At 40.7% G+C, this 21,040-nt stretch overlaps 5 protein-coding genes across 12 annotated transcripts; 2 read left to right on the top strand and 3 right to left on the bottom strand.

Annotated features, from left to right (window-relative positions):
* Positions 1-394: 394 nt before the first annotated feature.
* LOC6543922 (membrane-bound transcription factor site-1 protease) lies at positions 395-4,053 on the bottom strand. 2 transcript variants are annotated; one of them, XM_001973621.3, is made up of 6 exons: positions 3,775-4,053; positions 3,044-3,586; positions 2,140-2,992; positions 1,278-2,017; positions 663-1,221; positions 395-607 (listed from the first exon to the last, which is right to left on the bottom strand). In XM_001973621.3, the coding sequence occupies exons 1-6, from the start codon at positions 3,931-3,933 to the stop codon at positions 420-422; spliced, it is 3,042 nt and encodes a 1,013-aa protein (XP_001973657.1). In that variant the 5' UTR covers positions 3,934-4,053; the 3' UTR covers positions 395-419. The 2 variants fall into 2 exon arrangements, with proteins under 2 accessions (XP_001973657.1, XP_026833402.1); XM_026977601.1 differs by having other exon boundaries at positions 3,762-3,907.
* A 188-nt stretch (positions 4,054-4,241) lies between these two features.
* Positions 4,242-6,538, top strand: LOC6543923. 5 transcript variants are annotated; one of them, XM_015158670.2, is made up of 6 exons: positions 4,242-4,325; positions 5,019-5,292; positions 5,351-5,638; positions 5,698-5,825; positions 5,888-6,280; positions 6,342-6,538. In XM_015158670.2, exons 2-6 carry the CDS (start codon positions 5,033-5,035, stop codon positions 6,464-6,466), a joined length of 1,194 nt encoding a protein of 397 aa, XP_015014156.1. In that variant the 5' UTR covers positions 4,242-4,325; positions 5,019-5,032; the 3' UTR covers positions 6,467-6,538. The 5 variants fall into 5 exon arrangements, with proteins under 5 accessions (XP_015014156.1, XP_026833461.1, XP_026833459.1 ...); XM_026977660.1 differs by having other exon boundaries at positions 4,245-4,330; XM_026977658.1 differs by having other exon boundaries at positions 4,246-4,456.
* Positions 6,539-7,953: 1,415 nt separating this feature from the next.
* On the bottom strand, positions 7,954-12,196 carry LOC6543924 (MAM domain-containing glycosylphosphatidylinositol anchor protein 2). 2 transcript variants are annotated; one of them, XM_001973623.3, is made up of 8 exons: positions 11,939-12,196; positions 10,435-10,501; positions 9,975-10,301; positions 9,646-9,915; positions 9,480-9,577; positions 9,083-9,385; positions 8,853-9,023; positions 7,954-8,791 (listed from the first exon to the last, which is right to left on the bottom strand). In XM_001973623.3, the coding sequence occupies exons 1-8, from the start codon at positions 11,939-11,941 to the stop codon at positions 8,627-8,629; spliced, it is 1,404 nt and encodes a 467-aa protein (XP_001973659.2). In that variant the 5' UTR covers positions 11,942-12,196; the 3' UTR covers positions 7,954-8,626. The 2 variants fall into 2 exon arrangements, with proteins under 2 accessions (XP_001973659.2, XP_026833489.1); XM_026977688.1 differs by having other exon boundaries at positions 8,334-8,791; positions 11,770-12,196.
* A 295-nt stretch (positions 12,197-12,491) lies between these two features.
* Positions 12,492-14,572, top strand: LOC6543925 (GDP-Man:Man(3)GlcNAc(2)-PP-Dol alpha-1,2-mannosyltransferase). The gene is made up of 5 exons (XM_001973624.3): positions 12,492-12,638; positions 12,691-12,883; positions 13,191-13,649; positions 13,710-14,383; positions 14,440-14,572. The coding sequence occupies exons 1-5, from the start codon at positions 12,625-12,627 to the stop codon at positions 14,519-14,521; spliced, it is 1,422 nt and encodes a 473-aa protein (XP_001973660.1). The 5' UTR covers positions 12,492-12,624; the 3' UTR covers positions 14,522-14,572.
* Positions 14,572-20,760, bottom strand: LOC6543926 (mediator of RNA polymerase II transcription subunit 1). Of its 2 annotated transcripts, none has more exons than XM_015157450.2 (4): positions 20,516-20,760; positions 19,181-20,461; positions 17,203-19,109; positions 14,572-16,158 (listed from the first exon to the last, which is right to left on the bottom strand). In XM_015157450.2, exons 1-4 carry the CDS (start codon positions 20,547-20,549, stop codon positions 15,946-15,948), a joined length of 3,435 nt encoding a protein of 1,144 aa, XP_015012936.1. In that variant the 5' UTR covers positions 20,550-20,760; the 3' UTR covers positions 14,572-15,945. The 2 variants fall into 2 exon arrangements, with proteins under 2 accessions (XP_015012936.1, XP_001973661.1); XM_001973625.3 differs by having other exon boundaries at positions 14,572-16,163.
* Positions 20,761-21,040: the final 280 nt, after the last annotated feature.

Here is a 21,040-nt window from a genome sequence, read left to right on the forward strand (position 1 = left end):
CCTCGACTATCTGATACCAGTTATTCTGCTAGAAGAGTGCTAGAAAAAAAAACAAACACAGTTTTGTAGACGTCACTAGAATCTCCATATCTCATCTTCCTATCTATAGTTCTCGAGGTCTCTATATATTTTATTGGTTTGAAACGATTCCGCCCACTTGTAACACATTTTTCAATGAATCTAGTATAGCCTTTTACTCTCAAGGAACTGTTATAATTAATATTTTTTGATTAACAAATAGCATTTACAGCCCTACAAGGCTTAGCCCCATTGCCTTATCTTTTTGATAAGTAATAATTGGATTTTAATCAATGTTAGTTCTATACATACGTATTAAAAATCCCATTGGACTTACCGAGGCATCCACGAAAGAAAATTCCAAAGACATTTTACGTTCTTTTAAAAAACCGAATATTTACTTACAAAACAAATCGACGCCTTACAAATATAACAAATAATATAATAACAATTAAGCTCAATATTATCAAGAATATAATGGGAGTTATTAAACTATCAGCGGATTGCATTCCTGTTAAATAATCATTATTCTGCAATAGTTTTTCGATCTCCTCACCCAATAAGTTTTTAATTGAATTTACATCGTTCCCTGAAACAAAACATAAATATTAGACTACATAGATAAAATAAATGTACATAAATACCTTCATTTTCCATTACAGCTACTTCTACTATAGAAGATTTCCCTTGCTCAACGTTATTTCTCCTCGTTGGTGCAAGCCAATCAAATTGTTCACAAATGTTGTTCTGTGTACCGGACTTTAAAATACTTCGCGATATCCTAAGGGGTAAAGGTGCTCTCTCTAATCTGTGAAATTCAGTTATACGGTTTAGATTCTGCAATAAGCTAGATTTGTGGGAGTTTATTGCGAAATCTAAAAATGTTATAAGCAGCCAGTAGCAAGCCTTCTCCAGATGCGTGGAGTCGAGGCAGTTGGAGTCCCCATATACGGCAATACGTCCTTCACGATTAGTTTCATGATTATTGCTTTTCGCAAAACTGATACTTCGTTCCTTCTTTCGTAGAAGCAAAACTCGATTTTTAAATGTGGAATAATCTGTAGGTATAGCCTCTACTACATTGCTTTCCGCATTGCTCACGATTTCCTCGTTGGTTTGAATACTGTTAGCCTTGGTTTGAAACATACCAAAAATAGGTACATCTGTTTTGGTCGCCTTGTTGGGGGTTTTTGAGTTTATAATCTGGAAGACGCATGTTTTAATTCTATGCAAATAAAAACATATTTTATTAAATTTACCGAAAGTCCTTGGTCATTCAGTTTGGTTCCCACTAAAATATCTCCTGGATTCATTGGAAATTTAATAATTGTTGCTCCACTAGCATAGTACATTGAATGGTCCCCCAGTTTAAAATGTCCCTCCCCGACAAAATCGCCAAAAGCAATTCCAAATGGCTTCAACAAATCATTCAAGGCTGGAATATTGGCGCCACCGGTGTCGGGTGTCCACCATTGCCTGGTGTTCTCATCAAAGAATTTAATTTTTTTCATCACCGTGGTGTTATACCAGTCTCCAAAGACGACGACATTCAAACCTCTTTTATAAACGTTTTCCTTCAAAGCGTTTATTTCCTCGTCGCCAAACCCTCTCTCAGGATCAACAATCAACAAGGCGCCATAATCTGAGGCGTTAAAACAGGTGAACGGTTCTCGCAGAACATCAATATAGTAGCCAACGTTTCGTAAATGAGTATACATATCCTTAAAGTTTGTGTGTATATGGTCTGCCCTCCAGTCCAGAGGATCTAATTTAACTTTGAGATCATCTCGTGGAATATATCGCGGTGGATACCTTAAACTGTGATACTGGTCCCATAATATCCTCTTGTTTCTGGGTGGTCTTGGAGTTACCTTTATTGTTAGAGGAAAGTCGACTTCTGTAACATGAGTTTCGTTGGTAGACTGTTTAAAACTTTCCACAACTATGGTGATACTTCCTTTACAAACACCTTCAAAGTTTTCTCCGTCCTTTTTTACAGCTTAAAAACAAAAAATATTTAGTATAAAATGAGTGCGGATTTTCAAATCAATATATTAGGTATTTAATTAGCCTTCTTTGCGCTTTCAAAATCGCTTAGATTGAAAAGATATTTAAACTCACCAATAAAAACTGCCATCCATCCGGTCCACGGCCAAACAATAGGCGAAACTTGTGTAAAGACTTGAAGAAATTGACCTTGGTTTTCCAGATCGGGAATCCATTTAGGGGTGCCAACTATCTGACTTGTGACAGAGATGCCATTGAGTATGGTAACATTTGCAATAGCCACGGAGCTTCCATAGTACAGCGGTTGGGAGCTATATGGCCACATATAGTTTACAGTGAAGTCAAGGTATGCCGGAACAAGAGTTATTTTTGGCTTGTATGAGAGCAATAGCTGCATACTCTTCAGCAAATTCAGCTTTCCAGCTCCCTGCTCAAACATGTTATAATGCGGCAGTTTCACGGCACCTTCAATGAGTACCTGCTTAAGAGATGCTGGGTTTATGAAGTCCATTTTCTGAAATGCACCGCTTATAAGCAGTGCAGCAACTCCTGCAACAACTGGAGAGGAAACGGATGTTCCAGAGAGTCTTCTGCAGCCCTTGCGCACATCACTGCCTTCCACTTGACTTCCGTACGTGACAATATCAAGTCCTATGCGTCCGTATCCAAACGGAAGTTCCCACGTGGTCATTCCTCTCGAACTGAATTTGGCGATTTTATCATCAAATTGAATACCACCGACGCCGACTACATCGCTCTGATCGCCGGGATTGTTTAGCGTGCCATACAGGGGACCATCATTTCCCGCCGCCGATATCATTATGACATTATTAGCAGACAGTTCCAACACCTTCTCAACGAACGGCGAGTCCATAAAGTCTGGACCACCAATGCTAAGGTTGAGAATGTTAATCTTCCTATATATCGCGTAGTTGAATGCATCCAGGAACCAGGAAGTGTAAGAAACCTGACATTGGAGTGATAATTAGATTGGCTCAGTTGATCCACATTAACTTACCTGGGAGTTCGTAAAAACTTTAAATATGTAGAGATCGGCGTCAGGGGCGAAGCCTAGGCATTCTCTAGAGGAAGCGATTACCCCGGCGACGAAGGTGCCATGACTGACTCGGTCGTCAAGTGACTTTTCATTTGTCCAGTTCGTTCGTTCCTTTACATTTCGAAAGTGTGGATGGTTTTTGGTTAGGCCAGTGTCGAAAATGGCCACTTTGACTCCCTTTCCTGTTATTCCCAGTTTCCAAAGGACGTTAGCGTGGAGTACTGAGCAGACTTGTCGGTGTCGATCGTTGTTTGGGTTTCTGTTCCTTAAAACCCCTTGGGGATGGCGGTGAACAAATGTCGAGTTGCTATAGTGGTCATCATAGTTCAGGATCCGTCGTACACTTCGCTGAGGCACTACTGCCTTCACTGAGGGGTGGGATTGAATCCTTTCTATAATAAACTCTGCAGATGATTCATAAACGTTTAAAACTCGTAAGACATCAAAATCACTTGGATATTGCCAAGCTAAATTGAGACGGGGAATAATTTCCCAGTTCGTTACCTAAAAATAGAAAAGGATAAAAAAGTGCTTGTGAAAATTATTCAAAACTTTCAAAATTTCAATTTCTGACTAAAAAGCATTTGCAGTAATTGTTAAATACGAATTTCTGTTTGGCTAATGGGCTTAAATTAAACGGAACAATAAATAGAATACATGTTGTCATTTAAATACAAACTCTTAGCACTGACGTTTGAACCAAGAAGTTTTGCTGCGATGTAGGATTCTCGGACCGGAGGAAAGTATTTGGAATAAAAGTGTACAATGAACTCATTTGGAATAATGGCTGTTTTAAAGGCGTCAAGGCTGCAAATTGCGCTTATGATTAATATAAAAGTAAACACTTTCATTTAACTTTGAGAAATAAATTAATTTTAATAACAAAATGTCAACAGGCTTCGTTTTTAAGATAAATAAATAAACAAGGCACAATCAGCTGTTAGAATGAACGAAAACGGGTATACAAAAAATACCATGAAATTAAGTAATGGGAGATACCAGAAGTTTAACGAGTAAACGTATACGATTGAAGATTCATTTATAAGTTTTATATTATTATTCAGTAAAATATAAGTGCAATAAAGTTGATTGACTAATTACACTAAAAATGGCAGCTTAAGTTAGTTTAGTTCAAACATGATTTGTACGTTTAGGGTATCAGTCATGTTTATTCCAACATTTTTGCAAATTGAATTTCTGGTCACACTTTGTCTCGTCCGGCAAAGTTTTTAACCAAGTTTAAGTAAAGTATAAAAAACTAATTTAAGTGGATCAGGAAGTTCGCACCAACGAGTCTTAGAAGTGATTTTTTTGAGAAGCAGTGATTTCCTATATTTATGTGAAATAAATACTAATACCTATCTGTGGTGAACGGTAATAGGTTTTACACCATAGGAAATAGTACTGCAATTCGGTTATACAAAAGCGGCATTTGTATCCGCAAAACACAAAGTCTAGGCGCCAAATTATACTCATTTTCTTGAATTAATGGCAGTTTAATCCTTGTTTTGAAGATTTTTTATTTGTCATTTGTCACGAGATATTGAATTGTGGAAAAGAAAATAAATTCACCACTCTCATTCAAGTTTAATTCGAACTCATAATATGGCACACATAAATTAGGAAAATAATCGCATGTGAAAGCTATATTCGTCTACACCACCCAAAGGATGCCTGCTAATCAATATCCCTTTATCTTACAAATAACTTGCATGAGAACCCAACATAAGAACTGATAGCACCTGCAAAGCAATATAATCATCGGCTAGCTGCTAGCTTGATTTGCCATACATACTAATAAGTTTAGCAAACAGAACTATTTAATTTAATAAAGGTCTAAATGTGAAATGTCAAGAATTATTAAGATCGATATATACTGTAATAGCAATTTCGTCAAGAAGCTTCATTTATAAATATGCATACTTTACAATCGCAGATTAAGTCCCAAGCATGGAGGAGCTGTGCAACAACTCCGGACACTCGGCTACTTCCAGTAGTGGGAGCAACTCGTCGATATCGGCTAAAACCGCTCTAAGTGAATGCTCTGCCGCTTGGATAAATTATTTGAGCGCTCTAAATAACCTATGTACTGCCGGCTCCAAATTGGCCCACTCTATTGCAGTTTTGGAACAGTGGTCCTTGAGCGAGAAGCCGTTGTTCAACAATTACACAACAACATATTTAACAAATTCATGGAACGACTTGGCCAGGTAAAGCCAATTTACCTATATACACAGAGTTTTATTTAAGTATATTTTTCTTCACTAGAGCAACCACTGTGGCCACAGGAACAGTCAAGACCCACATGTTGGCCTTACTGCAGGATTTCGTCACCATATCATCCATGGATCAGACCTCCAATAGCGAGCTGGATCAAAAGCGGTTCAGGGAGCACAACGAACTAATTGTGTTAGAGAATGCACAAGCTGTAATCAACATTCAGCACCAGTTCTGTGCAGCCAGCTACGATGCATTTTCTTCCCTAACCTGCTGCTTTGTTTGCCAATCGCCAGTTGGATTTCCACATGAACAGGACTGCAGTGTTATGAAGCAGCGGTACATCACGACCAAGTATCCATTGTGAATTTAAAAATTAATTTTTTATTTTTTGAAAGCAATCAATACGACCAACGATCTCAAACACCCTCGCCCAATTTATGTGGGCCGAGTACAAAGATGGATTCCTCCAGGGGAAACTCATTGACTGATCAACGCCCAATTGCCTCTGGAATTTCAGAAACAGGTTGCTTAAGATACCCGAAGTTTTATGTCCTATTATAAGATGACATTTTGTTTTACTTAAAGCTGACCAGCCCAGAGGTCCCTCGCCTCAACTGAATTTTTGCGATGCCAATCCAATGCAGGCTATATTCGAGCATACACGCGGTCCCTTGCCAAACCCCGGGCAATTGCTGTCCATGAAGATTCCATTTCACCGAAACGTCAAGTCATCCTTAAGTTTTCCATTATTTCCACTGAACGGTCAGCGTCGATGGTCGGAAGCGGCTGCTGCCGAGGTGATAGATGGGATCTCCACGGATCCAGAGAGCCAGATGAGGAGATGGTCAATGCCATGGGAAGCCTCGAAGACTGACAGGAACACAGTCACATGGAACCAAACCAGGATAATGCCAATGAATACTTTGAAAACCTCTTGCTACAAGATGTCCAGTTCAGAGCGATATACTTCTCACTCTGGTATTTCTTCATCATCATTCAAATTTTATTATAAAAATCTAAAATCTAAAACCTGTTGCAGATGGAAACTGGCCCCTAGCTTCAACGAGTCAAGATGGGCTGTTAGAAGCTATTCAATTACTATCCATCAAACCGACCACCGTCCCAATTCTATCGACTTCTCCGGATGGAGCACCACTTGACTAAATTTCAACTAATCTGAAACGAACATACAATTAATAATCAAACATATTCATTAAAATAATCTTAATCACTTGATTACTTGCTTTATTTTCTGGTTGTTCATGGAGGTGATGTCGCGACGTGAGATTTAAAACACACCAATTGGGAGGCAAAGAACCCATATCCACAAGAATGTGTAATCTACTAGTAAAATGATTTATTCGTGCTTTTTAAGTTTGTTATGTATAATGCCATTCATTATTAGTAGGTAGATCTTACACGCTTAATTTAAAGTAAATCTTTTTTTTTTTGAAATTATAACACTAATGAAATATTATCTATTTCTTATGATTAAGAACACTTATAATTAAAATAAAAGATACTTTATGTTTATCATTATGTCCATAATACGATCCAAATTTTACGGATGTTGCGCACATACTTGTACGTATAAACTTACAAAATATTTATTAATATAATGACTACTTTCATTATATCCCGGTTTAAAACGTTAATTTTTGTATCATACAGTTGTTTTAGATTTTATTTTTATTAAGTCTATTAATATGTTAATGTTTGATTATGTATCTAAAGATTTCTCTAATAATATGGAGTTTAAGATGTATTAATTTCAAAGAATAGAAATAGAAACATGCTACATTCTTCTCAAAATGAAGAAATCATGTAACTAAACTCTTTTTAATTCAGGAAAACTATAGAACAAATTTAAAAAAAAATAACAAAACAAAATTTATGGTCGTATTAAATAAAAAGAAATGCTACAGTAAGGATACATTTTAAAAATTAATTAAAATTAAACAACAATTTTTGGTATACAATATTGCACGTGCTTTATACATGAATATATTTTCTGTTTGTAAATTGAATTATAATCAATATAAACAATCCCACTACATCGACTAATTTAAGTAACTGAGGAAGTATATCTTCCAGACCGATGGTTCTTATTACGTAATTATTTAAAGTTCTATATTTTATTTTAAAGTTTTTTTAATCTACAATCGTTGAACGATATTGCAATATGTATTTATGTATTTTATGATTACAGGAGGGTATATACTGTATTCGTTAAAGTTTCCATATGAAGTTGGTAAGCTTTTTTTCAGCTCTGAATTTTAATGGAGATCTATAATGTTGTGAATATTTTTCTGTTTTGCATATACCCACTACCCATAATAAGAGAAAAAATAATGGTTCCATACAACTTAGGGGTTCCATTTCCAAAAAATTATATATTTTTCAGGGGAACTGGTTTTTGTGCAACGATGAAGGTAGTCCCAATTCGGACGTGAATTTTAAAGGGTAGCTAGTAAAATAGCCAACTCACAATTTAGTAAAATAAGAGTGCAACCAGCATGGGGGATATCGGGATATGCATCGTATAAACGTGGTATATGTTTTAATCTGCTTTGACATATTACCTCTGCCAATCAGAAGATCTTTTGAAACTACGAGTACTTGTGCTTATGTACATATGTATATCCTTTGTGCCAATATACGAATTTTTGTTTTCGTATTTATTATTCGATTTAATTAGCCAATCGTAGTTAGATAAGTGTATTCTAATCAATGACCTACTATTTTATCCTCTACGGCATGCCGCTATTATTTCTTATCAATACCAGCTGCTCGCTTAGGCTGATGTATTATATCTTTTTGAGAGTAATTATGATATAATCCGGTACTCAGTTCATGGATCGGGCTAGCGGGAGGCTGAGATTAACAATTTTCTCAGATTCATTTCGTTTTTTAAAACACCTCTAAGGCTAACGTTATTTGGATGAAATACCAAAATATTTCAAAATGGTAAAAAAAAAATTGTTTTATAGCTCCTAAAATATTCTTAAATGTTTCTGGTATGTTATGGTTACAGAGTGAAATTAATATTATTTGTTGGTATGGTAAATATTCACTTGAACATTTTAGAAAACGGTACTTTTGATAACATATGTGAAAAATGATAAAAAGTTAAGATCGGTTTCTTATCTTAAACCATTGCGGAAGTACATTCATTAACTTTCTATTGAGAGAAGTATTCTATTGAGATTTTAATACATTTAATACGATTTCTTAATGTACATACATGTAAATTTAATTATTTGCTAAAGTTTTAGTAAGGCACCATTTAAATTATATTTGCAAATAAACCCTAGTTGTTATTCCTTAAACACTAATGATGGGATAGAGTACTAACATAAATACAGATAAAATTATTCCGAAATCAGTTGGAGATATTCGAATATTGCTTGAAATGCCCATTTTGTATTCCATGTCGATATCGAGGAGAAGATCATGATTTCGCGTGTAGAACTGATGGATATCGCTTATCTAGATGAAGATTACAGGGATGTGTAAGGGATAACCCTGTACTAAACAACCAGATACGTACCTCGTTCCATCCGTACTTATTTTTAGCCTGAACAATAGCTTCATAGACAGCGTTGTGTTCCAAGTTTTTGACAAGATACGACATGAGAAAGTGGGATCCATCCGTTCTGATTGGCGTTGGCTTGATGTGATACTCGTGCCATTTACCAGGGTGCTGATAGGTTTCATTCATCTGAAATGATGTTGTAGTGATATTAATAACTAGAAGTGGTTTATAATTATTTAACGTACCAATAAACGGCGATACAGCAATTTAATTTCATCAAGCGGAGGTATGGACTCAATTGTCCACGTCAGGTTGTAGTGGTCCAGGAATCCACTCAACGCAGGGGATATAAAGTCGGCAGGACCAGGTCGTCCAGATACTTCAATATACTTCTTTGTTCTCCCCAAAGCATTATCCGCCACACAGCTATAATTGCCAAAATCCGTTGGCTGGAAGTTTCGGATAATGAGGCTGTACCTATCATCTCGTGGATACATAGATCGGCGATCGGTAGCATCGAGTAGAAAAGAGTTTTGGTACCACAGCATCTTAGAAAAATACATTTTTTGTGAATTGGTAAATAGATGTGGTATTTAAGATTCGCAATAAGTCTAAGTATTACAATTTCCGTGTTTGACTTACTTCTGAGTTTACATCTCCATGAACTATGCAAACGAGCTCCACATCGTATCCTTCGGATGCATGGACCCAAGATTTCTCTACCGTTATTTCAGGGGGAGCTATGGCAATTATATTATTATTAAAAATTGAAACGTTCAATAATTTAGCTGTAGAACGTTCTCCTTACAGAGTATGGTCAGCTGTATGTCCATGGATACGCGATCTTTTACCCCATTATCGGCTGAGCATTGATATGTGCCTGCATGGTGCCTGTCCACGTTTTCCAATATGAGTGTAGAGCTATCCGACAGGTGTGTTGGCCCGGAAAACACATCCTTCTTGAACCAAAATATGGTGGGCACCGGATTACCAGACGCCTTGCACTCCAGGGTGACGGTGCTTCCCTTCCGGGCAGTCACTTGACCATTATGAGGAAGGGCCCTCAGTGTGGGCGGAACTATGAGATACATCCAGCATTGGCAAACACTCTCAAGGGCAGAATTAAATATAAATTACCCAAGATTTCCACCGTATGAACTTGGTCCCGGTTTTCCTGATCACCAAGCTGGCATATATAGTCTCCAGCGTCTTGAGTCTTTACTCCATTGATCTGTAAGTTATAGTCTCCCACTATCTTAAAGCGCTGATCCCTTGTTATTTTCAAATGTCCGGCTGTGAGAACGGATGACCCCTTCCGCCACAAGAGCACAAAGGAGCCGAGGTTCTGTACTTTGCAGGGCAACTCGATGGTCTCCCCCACGATGACCTTGTACAAGTGACCTCTGGATAAGAATTTTGGCGCCGTTGTGGGAGGGTCATTCTCTGGCAATATGAAGGAGCCGTCTGAAAGAAGGTGTGGTGTCATATTTGAATTTTTGTTCTTTGAAATCATCTTCATCTTTGTGGAGTGTTTTCGAAATATGACCAATTTTTGTATAAGAGTATTTTAAATATTTTCTCCCTTAACAATACTTACTGATCAAGGAAAATGAAAACGAAAATAGGCAGAGTACAACTGTCCAATATTTCCTCGTATCGTTAATCTGTAATGAATAAACATAATTTTAAGTTTACAAATTATGATGCCTCATTTCTAAGAATAAATTTTTTATATGTACTATATTGTAATATAAACAAAAAATTAAACGTTACTTAGCAATAAATGTTTGTAAAGAAATTTAACTTGGAAATATATAAAGGCGACCGTTCTTGTCTATAAATTATTAATATTCTCAAATTGGTCAATACTCCCAATACTTCTCCTTTCAATTTTTTAAATCTTTCCGTTTAAAGCAACAGACATGCTTAACACTATCTCGAATACAACAAATCAAAATTTTTAAAAGAAGAAGTTTATAGTTGTGCTTTTTTCTCCTCTGACGTTACCATGCAATGCATTTTAAATCTTATTTTATCATAATTTTTGAAATAATAATGCGAACAAAATAAATCCTTAAGTCAGAAAGTTATCAAAAATGTGATAAGTGGGCGTGGCCTGGCATGTTCTTACAGCCCCAAGATCTCGACTTCAATACGGGAAGTTAGATGGATATATGTATCAACCTTTCCAGTGATCCTGTTCAAAAATATATATCCCAGCAAGGTGAATCGTTTCTACATCGCTCTGTTTATACTATAGAAGTAATATCATAGATATTATTCAGCCCTTAACCTATTTTAAACAGGATCGAATTGGCCATTGGAGCTTATTAGATAAGAAGAGATCAACAACGAAATCAGTCTCTGACCCTAAATTTCCTATTCTTTCCCTTATAGTGTTCCCAAAATACGGCTATTGGAACCTGGTAGAACTTGCAATACTGCCCTACTTGCTCTTGATCGTTTTTTGTATTTAACAAAATTATGTATTTCAATTATTTTAATATTCAATATTTTATTAGGCTTTTAAAAAAAAAAATAATAAGAACCGTTTCAATTCAATTTAAATTCACGACAATAAACCTTTTTAAGGTAATCTATTTCACTGGCCCCAATTTTCGTTAATTGTGAATCCTATAAACCTTTTAGTACTCATCACTGTGAACAATCTACACTATATAATTGAAAGGATTCGCATGTGTGTACATACATATACACATATATATTACACAAGGTACATGTGTGTTTTTATAAGCGTACATACAAATAAACGAACTAAAGGAGCTAAGAATTAATAAATTACTTCACTCCTTCCACCTCTGATATGTATAAGCTAATATGTACTCCGTATTCTGTATTACTAACTTTTCAAACTAATCACGAATACATAAGTGTGTCTATATAGATAGGCGGTATATATACACGCACATACATAATATATGTATCTTATTTCAGGCATAAAATAATCGGATCTCATAGATTGCAGCGTTTGTAGTTGTTGATCAACCAGTAAATATACTTTTTCCGATGTAAGAAAAACTTTCTTTTCACTCCACACTTTTTATCATTTCTAATTTTGCAGCACCCATTTTCATCCTTACCATTTTAATATGTATGTATGGTATGTACTTATTTCGTTTTTCTCTCTGATAAATTAAGACGTTTCTGGCTTTCAGTTGCCTTTCGAAATACTGCCGATTCACTTGAACAGATAACTAATTATTTATCAGATTAATATCATTTTTTCGAGTTTCTTATAAAATAGTCTCGAATTGAAGACTGGCGAGTATAATTGTATTTATCCTTAAAAGTTCCTTTAAATGAGCGCATGCTCAGTGCAACATTATTTTATGTCAAAAGCTTTCCCGAGCTTTAAACGCGGAGCAGTGTCACAAGAAAAACTTCGTCTTTGCGCATTTAATGTGTCTAAAATTTGCTTTCCTAATTTTCTTTATTTAAAAAAGGCTTTAACACTTAAATGTGTACAAATTTTGACTGACGCTAGGAGAACTGTAACGGTTAAAATTTGTATATAAATAGTAATCATAAGAAAAATGTTGTATAAGTTTGATAGTAATTTTCGAATACATGAATTTCGAAACAACTCCTTAGTTATTTCATCGATAAATATTTTATCGATAAATATTACTTTTTCAATACATTTCCCAAATCGCAGATATCGGCTTTCGTTGATAGAGGTGATACTGAACGGCCATCCCTAATTCGAGATAATGCAGTATTGTCAATTTACGTGTAATAATAATGCATCGCTGAAGAAAAGCCGATAATGTTTCTGTTTCTGTAAGAATAGTAACCCTTTGCTGGCAGATATACTGACTCATGTTATCCGCAGTCTCTGGTTGTTGTTGTCGCTTGCGTTGGTGGCAGTGTTCTCATTCGTTTTCCTGAGGCAATGGTTGCTAAGCCGGAAGAATAAATTGCACTCATCTTCGGAAAATGGCATCAACGTGGGCATTTTCCATCCGTATTGCAATGCGGGTGGCGGGGGTGAACGTGTCTTGTGGTGCGCCGTGAGAGCCCTACAGGTAATTTTGGAAAAACAGCAAATCTTACATGCATACATACGTGTCTTGTTGATAATCGATCATCAGCTGATCGTATAGTTATCATAATAATGAGAATAAGTTAATTACCTTCCGCAAATAACCACATAACAACATAAAATGTATGGGAGTATTTCATCAGCAGGATGCTAACTTATCATACTGTATGCTTTTCCATATCCTGTAAATTACATGTTAATAATATAGCTATAGAGCTCATTATTGAGACCTGTATATTTATTTTCTGGTCAATATACTAATCTTATAGATTTGATATTCTAATTTAAAGGAAAAGTACCCGAACTCCAGGGTGATAATCTACACAGGCGACATAGACGCCTCTCCCAATTCCATACTGCAAAAGGCCAAAAATGTCTTTAACATTGCCGTCGATAGTGACAATGTTAAGTTTGTGTTCCTGAAGCAACGCCACTGGATCGAGGCCAAGAACTATCCGCATTTCACTCTGCTCGGCCAGAGCATTGGATCCATGGTCCTGGGCTTGGAGGCACTCTGCAAGTTTCCGCCCGACATCTATATTGACACCATGGGATACGCCTTTACGTATCCTTTGTTCCGCTACTTGGCCCAGTGCAAGGTGGGCTGCTATGTGCATTATCCGGTTATCAGCACCGATATGCTGAAGAGGGTTCAGCAGCGGCAAATGGCCCATAACAACAAGAAGTACGTGGCGAGGAATCCCTTTCTCACCTGGACTAAGCTTGCCTACTACCGCTTGTTCTCAAAGGTGAGTGTGGAAATACAAATAAGTATATGCGAAGCTGTATACCAAGTTACCGCATTCTAGATGTACAAGTGGGTTGGTTGTTGTGCTGAGACTATTATGGTGAACTCCTCGTGGACCGAGAATCATATTCTGCAACTGTGGGATGTGCCCTTCAAAACCCACCGGGTGTACCCTCCGTGCGAGGTTAGCCACTTAAAGAACCTTCAGCATACGGAAAAAGGAGACGAATTCATCATACTGTCTGTCGGACAGTTTCGCCCAGAGAAAGACCATCCCCTACAACTGCAAGCCATATACGAGCTGCGAACTCTCTTGGCCCAAGACGAGGGCCTTTGGAACCAAATTAAGTTGGTCATTGTGGGCTCCTGCCGAAATGAAGATGACTACGATCGGTTGAAAAACATGCAGGACTTGACCAAGCATCTGTCGCTCGAGAACAATGTTCAATTCAGTGTGAATGTCCCTTATGAAGACCTTCTTAAGTTGTATCAAACCGCCCACATTGGCATTCACACTATGTGGAACGAACATTTCGGCATCGGAATCGTCGAATCCATGGCTGCTGGCCTTATAATGGTGGCCCACAGGTCCGGGGGTCCTCTGCTTGACATCGTTGAAATCTCCGAGGGAAGTCAGAACGGATTCCTTGCTACTGACGCGGTTGAGTACGCAGAAAACATATTAAATATTATTGTTAACAACTCAGAAATGACCGGTATTCGAAGCGCAGCCAGGTAACTAGATAAACATTTTATTCTGTGCAATCTATTATATTTTGGTTCGCTTATAGGGCCTCCGTGGAACGGTTTTCTGAGCAAGAGTTTGAAAAAAACTTTCTTCGAGCTGTTTCAACACTATTTACCAACATTTGAAAGATAATAAAATAGTCCGCCCGCACATAATATGCAAAAATCCAAAAATCTCCAACTGAATACATTTATTATACTTTACAACATATTTAGAGCGATGTATACATATCGTATCGCTATCCTTAAGATTTACCTAATGAATTTTTAAACCATAAGGTGATTTAGGTTTGATCGACTTCATAGAACCGGGAATAATCTCTGAGATTTTGTACCAAATTCGCCATCGTGTTGTAAAATTTTATTTATTTCCTTTGGAGTTTTAAATAATTTTTCTGCCAATGAAATTAAGAAATTGACTAATTCCCTATCCATCATAAAAATCATCATCAAAATCATGGCTTTAAACTAACTCAACTTAATTACTATGCTACCTTTAAGAGAAAATCGCATAGAGCAACAGGAATATCTCATGACGGCTGTCTTCCTTCTGTCATTCGCCAGCCAGGCTAGCCAAAAGCTCCTCATCTATACCATCCCCCGATGGCCTACCCGCCGTGCTGCTTAGGTTGAGGAGACCTTCATTGCCAGACGGCGAAGGAGGCACCGGCGGCTTGGCTTCCGGCTCCGTCAGTCCAGCAGAGCTGGTAGCAGGTCCTAATATCGAAGATGATGTTCCCGCTGAAGCCGTTTCTAAACTGCCACTTGGCGTACTGCGTCCACTAGCTGTATTGCCTCCGGTTCCTCTCTGCGACAGCTTTGGGATCTGAAATTTGTTGTGCAGCCCCTTGATAAATCCTTCCATGCTTGCGGCCATTGTTGGGGAAGCGTATTGGAGGATAGTCATCATATCAGTGTGGTGATCGAATCGCGGCGGTGGCTGCGACATTGAGCCGCTTAGGGCCGGCGATACTGAGCCCGAAGATCCGCTGCCTCCTGCCGTAGTGGAGCCTGACTTGCGCTGACCGCTGGCTCCTCCACTGCTTCCGCTAGCCAGGGCTCCCATACTGGGACGCCGCCTGGGGGCATTGTGCTCTTGGAAGGAGTTAGTGCTGTTGCTCTTGGTCAGCGGAAGTCCTCCGCCTGCTCCCGACCCGCTTAGCTTACTGCTGAGATTGCCCGACGAGTTGGCCTTCTGGAAGAAATGCTTGCTGGATGATGCCGTAGCGGATGAAGCTCCTGCGGTGGCCTTCTTGGAAGCGGGTCCACTGTTTACGCCAGGCTTGAGTCCGGTATGCTGCTTCTTTGTGGATCCGGTGGACCCAGCGAAGCTCGTGGCGCCAGTGCTACTGCTCTTAGCCTTCGCTTGGACGCCAGAGGAGGAACTAAAGCCGGAGGCGGTGCCGGAGCTCTTGCTGCTCCCCGTTTTGTTGATGGTTAGCTTGAGGCCCTCTTGGCTGCTGGGCTTCACCATGTATTCCGTGGAGGCTCCGGCCGGATTGCTGCTCCCGGCGGAGTCGCTGCTGCCCCCGCTTATGGCTAAGCAGCTACTAGTTGGCGCTGCTCCCGGCTGTTGCTGCTGCTGCAGAATTGTTGCTGTTGCCAGTGTTGCTGCTGCTGCTGCTCCCACTGTTTCCTGCCCCTGACCCACTACCGACGAGACTGGAGACGCCAATGACGCTGCCGAGCCCGGTGCCGCCGCTGCTACTGTTGTTATTGGCGCCGGAATTGTTGGTGCTAAAGCTGCCGTCGACGTCATCAAACTAACCTGACAAAGTAAGCATGTGGTTGTGTGTGTGTTAGGGACCAAAGGAACCAAAAATAAACCAGAAAATAAATTATAATAATCAAAAGGGGAACATCAAGTGTAGCAAAAGAAACATTTTTGGGATTTTACAACCATATGTTGTGTAGGAAGAAAATACAGACAGGAAGAAAGGAGAAAAAACAAGAAAGGACCCCGTTAATAATTAGCTTTAAAGTTGAATATGCACAAATTATATTTCTTACGAAAAAATGTACGAGCATAAAGTGCTCATTATAATCATATACAGGACTAATTTGAATCTTAGTATTTTTTTAAGTACGAAAGAAGACTCTTTTAACTAAATTTAAACAGAAGGCAATCCAGAAAACGTAGAGTAAGAAAGGATAAACAATAATCAATTTCTAATAGAGTGAAATGACACGCACAACTAATATACGTTTAATCTACAAATGTTCTTAATGAAGCTTAATAATCATATACATCCATAAAACCGCTGGTGTAAATCCAGGAACGATATAAACAGCTAGACTTGGTGAACCATCTTATAGTACGCCTTGCTTTTCTACAGGAAACATGCAGGGCGAGCAACAATACAAGGCAAACAGAATAACTTTACATACGTAATCAATGCAGGAAGAGGTATAAGCTTGCGTTTTGGGATACTGAGTGTTTGATAAGCCCCATTACCGTACGAGTTTTGGGTTTAGTCGAAAATAAAACGGATGCAGCAGTATATGACAAATAAAAGAATCATATGTATTTACAAAAATAAGAAAAAGGGAAAACGAAACACTAACAAAAAATAATAATCATAGTAATATAATCATTTTCAACTACAGCAGAGATAGCCAAATTACAAATCGTTTTATAGCTAAGGTAAATACAGCATTTGCATTAGTTTAAAGATAGGTTCCCTCTGATTTTGATCTGCATTGGTTAGGAGAGGTGGCAGAGAGTAAACTACGTGTTAGGCTTCCAGTGGGAGATGCTGGGGGTGGGTTGGTGTGGTGTGGAGCACTTATAATGAAAACGGACTTACCGCACCTCCCGTCATGCCCTTGCGCAGGGCACTCAGCTCCAGTCCGGAGGCCCCCGCTCCAGCGCCAGCTCCTGCTCCCACCACCACTGCGGCTGCACCAGACGCTCCCGTGCCTGACGGGGCCGCGTAGCTACCCAGTCCCCCGCCCGCCGCCAAATGCGAAAGACTGGCAACTGACTTCATCTGCTGTTGTGAGGATTTCAGGGCAGCCACTGCAGCAGCCACGCTAGCCGGGGAAATACCTCCGCTAGATGAGACACCTGCAGTCGCCGAGGATGACGTGGAACTGGAACCGGATGCGGAAGAGGTTTTCTCCTTCTTTAAACTCTGACTGCTGCTAATAGATCCACTAGTGCTCGCTAATGGAGGAATTGGAGGTGGAGGCGGCGGTGCTCCAACGCTGGCAAATGACCTTACCAGACCAGTAGCTCCCCCGGATCCCGAGGAGGTAGATGGTCCCGAAGATGTGTTCCCCACAGCGGGCGAGGACTTATCGCCCTTGGGACTTAAGATGGTGGCGGCTGTAGCTGCACTCTTAAGCGTAGACATGCTCGGCTTTCCGGAAGAACCGTGTTTGGGTGAGTGTGTGCCAAACGGCGACTTCGGGCTGTTAGAGGCGGTGTTATGCTTGGGACTGCTATATACGGGCGAGTGCTTAGGGCTTGGGCGAGCGGCCGGCCCTCCGGCTATTAGACCTTGCCCAGCGCCACCTGCTTTGGGTGATGACGAGGGAGAGGAGAACTTGCGCACCACTCCACCAGTCGCGGAAGCATCACCGCCACCTGCAGGCGAGTTTTGCCTAGAATAAATCTTCTCCGGCGGTCCCATGGGCGAGTCATCGCGCTTCTTCTTTCGCTTCTTTTCCTTCTGCGTATCCGAAGAGCCGCTGCTGGCTGAAGATGACATGGAGCTGCCAGAACCACTACCACCGGACGTAGACGAACTACTCGTGCTACCTTCGTGAGGACGCTTTGCGGAAACACTTACTCCAGATGAAGCAGAGCTGTTTTTTTTCGTTGAGTCCTTACTGGGATCCTTGCCCGTTATGGGGGTAATAGTTATAGTCGTGGGAGCAGCACTGGATGAGGCTGTAACACCTCCTCCGGCGACAGATGCCTGGGCATTCAATGGAATAATTTCAATACCACCCGTTCGCTGTACCTCAACGCCGGGAAGTCCCCCAGCTGACCCAGACTTTCCATCGCCTGGGATGGGAGTTATGCTGACGCAATGCTTCAAATTTGGAGTCTTGTCTTTCCAGATATTTTTGTACTTATCAGCAATGTCATGATCACTCGTCTTGGCGGCGCTGGAAGAACTGGAGCTGCCGCTAACTGTGGTGCCACTTGCCGAACCTCCAGACTGTGGATCCGTTTCGCGCTTGAGATTGATCAGACCCGCTATGGCCGCTGCTGCCGAAGTAGAAGCGGCAAAAGCATCCGCTAGAGATCGCGACTTGGCGTCCATTTTAAGGTTGTTGATATTTGCGAAGCCACCTCCGGGAAGGCTTCCATCTGAGGGCGACGCAGTATCCATTGCAAACTGTGTAAAGCTATTGCCTACTCCCGAGACAGGTCCACCACCACTCATGCCTCCACCTCCGATTGCTCCTGAACCAGCTCCAGGACCAATCGCGCCGTGCAGTTTGAACTCGTGCTCCTCATCCCAGCACTTGAGCAACTTGTAGATGACCATGGGAATGGATACCACCTTGCGAACTGTGCGGGTAAGCTTCTGGGACAGCAGCTCATATTCATTGCTCAGACAGTAAACGCTACACGTGGGCTGACCGTCCTCTAGCAAAAAATCCACAGTTGCCAGTGATTCTTCGTACGGGTGCTGCAGCTCCACCGTGATTTGGTTAAATGAAACAGCGGTTACCTCCAGTATCACAGTGCTGTCCATATCTGGGACGAATTAGCATAAGAAGGAATATTATTATCATAGAAGGGACAGTGGAGTAAAGCATCAAACTCACCATTATACTGTTTCTGCTGCTCCCGAACACAGCTGGCGAGCAGGGTGTAGAAGAGAGCTTGTTTCTTGAGAAACGCCACGATCCGAGGTACCTGGGCGGGTTCAGTGAAGGGCAGCGATGACACTAGGGTTCCCTGCAGTTTGCGATTGTCGGTGAAGAAATAGCAGTGCGTCTCCTTAGGCAAATTTACATATAGGCCGCGCTGTGCGTTCTTGATGGCCTGCTTCGAGGCCGTTTGTACAATGAGATTTAGCACTGTGGTGGGAGGACTAGGGGGCGTAGCGACAGAGTCTAGCCCTGGAAGCCCGAGAGCCTTTAGTGATTCCAGGCAAACAGGCATGGGTTTGTTAAGCCGCAGCACATACGTGGCCGGCATCAGCAGCGAGTTGTTTTGGTTAAGTTGGGCATACGTCGGAACCTCTAAGCCCGTTTGGGCATCGCGCACCAAGGTCATCGTTGGTAGAGTCTGTAGTTTGTTGGCCGATGAGCCTTCCAGATTGACGGTGGCACTCAGTCCGTAGCTGCTTCGCATTACCTGGTCAATGGTGAAATCGCTGCTGGCCAGTTTGGGATCCCCTTCGGGAAGGTGGAGCGGCGGGCAGAAATAAGTAAGCTTCATGGGATGGCCACCGCGACGGGGCAGCACCAGACCCACCGATGAACTCGTCATAAGGGAGTAGCTGTCTCCGGAGTGACTTTGAAGGTGCAGTTGGTAGAGGCTCTGGATGTCCGTTTCCATGGCCTGAAGCGCCAGAAACGCCTTCTTTTTCACCTTGGGCTCGGCATTTAGTTGGTAAATGGAGGAGAGACCCTCCAGTTGAACCGTAAAGTCTGCAAAGTCACCGGACTTGAGGCAGGCCACCAGCTCGCTGGACTGTTGCTCGATCTTGCACTCGTGGTGCACTTTGACGTCCGACAAACTACCGGCGGCGTCCAACAGGATCTCTACGTAGAACATGTCTGTGGAGATAAAAAGCAGCTGCTGGTCCTCCATGAACTTAAGGCCCAGCTGGCGCGATAGGCTCTCCAAACGCTCCACGAGGCCGTGACGTGACGTGACTTTGATGTAGTGCTGCAACTTGTCCAGCGCCGACTGTAGCGTGGCCTTGCACAGTGGGTCCAGAGGGTAGTGCTTTTCGATGAAGTACATACGCACCGACTTTTTGATCTCCTCGTAGCTTTTTGGCTTATTCCGGTACTTGGCCCGCAGCTTCTCCATCATTGTTTCCTGCTGGATCTGCTTGTTTTTTTCCTCGATGCTGGGAATGTGGCTGCCGAAGCCTGTTCGAATTTGTGTCAGTGGGGCTCCGCAAATCTCAGTTATAGGGTACTTACCAGTCCCCGAGGACTTTGCATTGGATCCGCTCATATCTAAGCGTTCTTGGATAAACTGTATTCACTTACTGATAGAGTGGCATTTTCGGCAAAGAATTCGAGTTTTTGCAAAGGATTTCGAACTAAATAGCACCGAATCCTATTTTTTTCTGTCTTTATTATGCCAAAAAATTGCAACGCCAAAACAACAAAATGGCTGTTCCTTTCTTCTCAGTGGCTGGTCACACCAGCATACATATACCACACTGGAATTTAATACGGAACTATCTTATTTCCACTGAGTCGCATAATCCTTGACAAAATAGATCCAACGTTTGCATCAATGACCTTTTCTTTTTCGTAAGATATATTTCCTAGTATGAACAAAATAAAAGGCATCCTTATTGACCTTTTTCTTATAAGTTAGTGTATTTATTTTTTTAGCTTTCTTTAGTTGAGAGAGTTTTGTACAAAAGCTTGTTATCTAAATGTTATTTAACCATTTTTTTTTTTTAATGCCTTATCTATTTTCTATTAAATAAGTTT

The sequence above is a fragment of the Drosophila erecta genome, unplaced genomic scaffold, assembly GCF_003286155.1.
Source record: "Drosophila erecta strain 14021-0224.00,06,07 unplaced genomic scaffold, DereRS2 tig00000021-arrow-pilon, whole genome shotgun sequence".
In the NCBI taxonomy this organism is placed as follows: domain Eukaryota; kingdom Metazoa; phylum Arthropoda; class Insecta; order Diptera; family Drosophilidae; genus Drosophila; species Drosophila erecta.

Bases quoted from the DNA above. Each gene is read 5' to 3' on its own strand.
- LOC6543922 (XM_001973621.3), bottom strand. From the start codon at position 3,933: ATGAAAGTGTTTACTTTTATATTAATCATAAGCGCAATTTGCAGCCTT. The intron at 2,993-3,043 runs GTAAGTTAATGT...CTCCAATGTCAG, and splicing joins AAGTTTTTACGAACTCCCAG to GTTTCTTACACTTCCTGGTT. The intron at 2,018-2,139 runs GTGAGTTTAAAT...TTTGTTTTTAAG, and splicing joins ATGGATGGCAGTTTTTATTG to CTGTAAAAAAGGACGGAGAA.
- LOC6543923 (XM_015158670.2), top strand. From the start codon at position 5,033: ATGGAGGAGCTGTGCAACAACTCCGGACACTCGGCTACTTCCAGTAGT. The intron at 5,293-5,350 runs GTAAAGCCAATT...TTTCTTCACTAG, and splicing joins TCATGGAACGACTTGGCCAG to AGCAACCACTGTGGCCACAG. The intron at 6,281-6,341 runs GTATTTCTTCAT...AACCTGTTGCAG, and splicing joins GCGATATACTTCTCACTCTG to ATGGAAACTGGCCCCTAGCT.
- LOC6543924 (XM_026977688.1), bottom strand. From the start codon at position 11,814: ATGAGATCCGATTATTTTATGCCTGAAATAAGATACATATATTAT. The intron at 10,502-11,769 runs GTATGTGCGTGT...TATTCATTACAG, and splicing joins AAATAAGATACATATATTAT to ATTAACGATACGAGGAAATA. The intron at 10,302-10,434 runs GTAAGTATTGTT...ACCTTCTTTCAG, and splicing joins GTTTTCATTTTCCTTGATCA to ACGGCTCCTTCATATTGCCA.
- LOC6543925 (XM_001973624.3), top strand. The intron at 12,884-13,190 runs GTAATTTTGGAA...TCTAATTTAAAG, and splicing joins GCGCCGTGAGAGCCCTACAG to GAAAAGTACCCGAACTCCAG. The intron at 13,650-13,709 runs GTGAGTGTGGAA...ACCGCATTCTAG, and splicing joins ACTACCGCTTGTTCTCAAAG to ATGTACAAGTGGGTTGGTTG.
- LOC6543926 (XM_001973625.3), bottom strand. From the start codon at position 20,549: ATGAGCGGATCCAATGCAAAGTCCTCGGGGACTG. The intron at 20,462-20,515 runs GTAAGTACCCTA...AAATTCGAACAG, and splicing joins TGCAAAGTCCTCGGGGACTG to GCTTCGGCAGCCACATTCCC. The intron at 19,110-19,180 runs GTGAGTTTGATG...AATTCGTCCCAG, and splicing joins GCAGCAGAAACAGTATAATG to ATATGGACAGCACTGTGATA.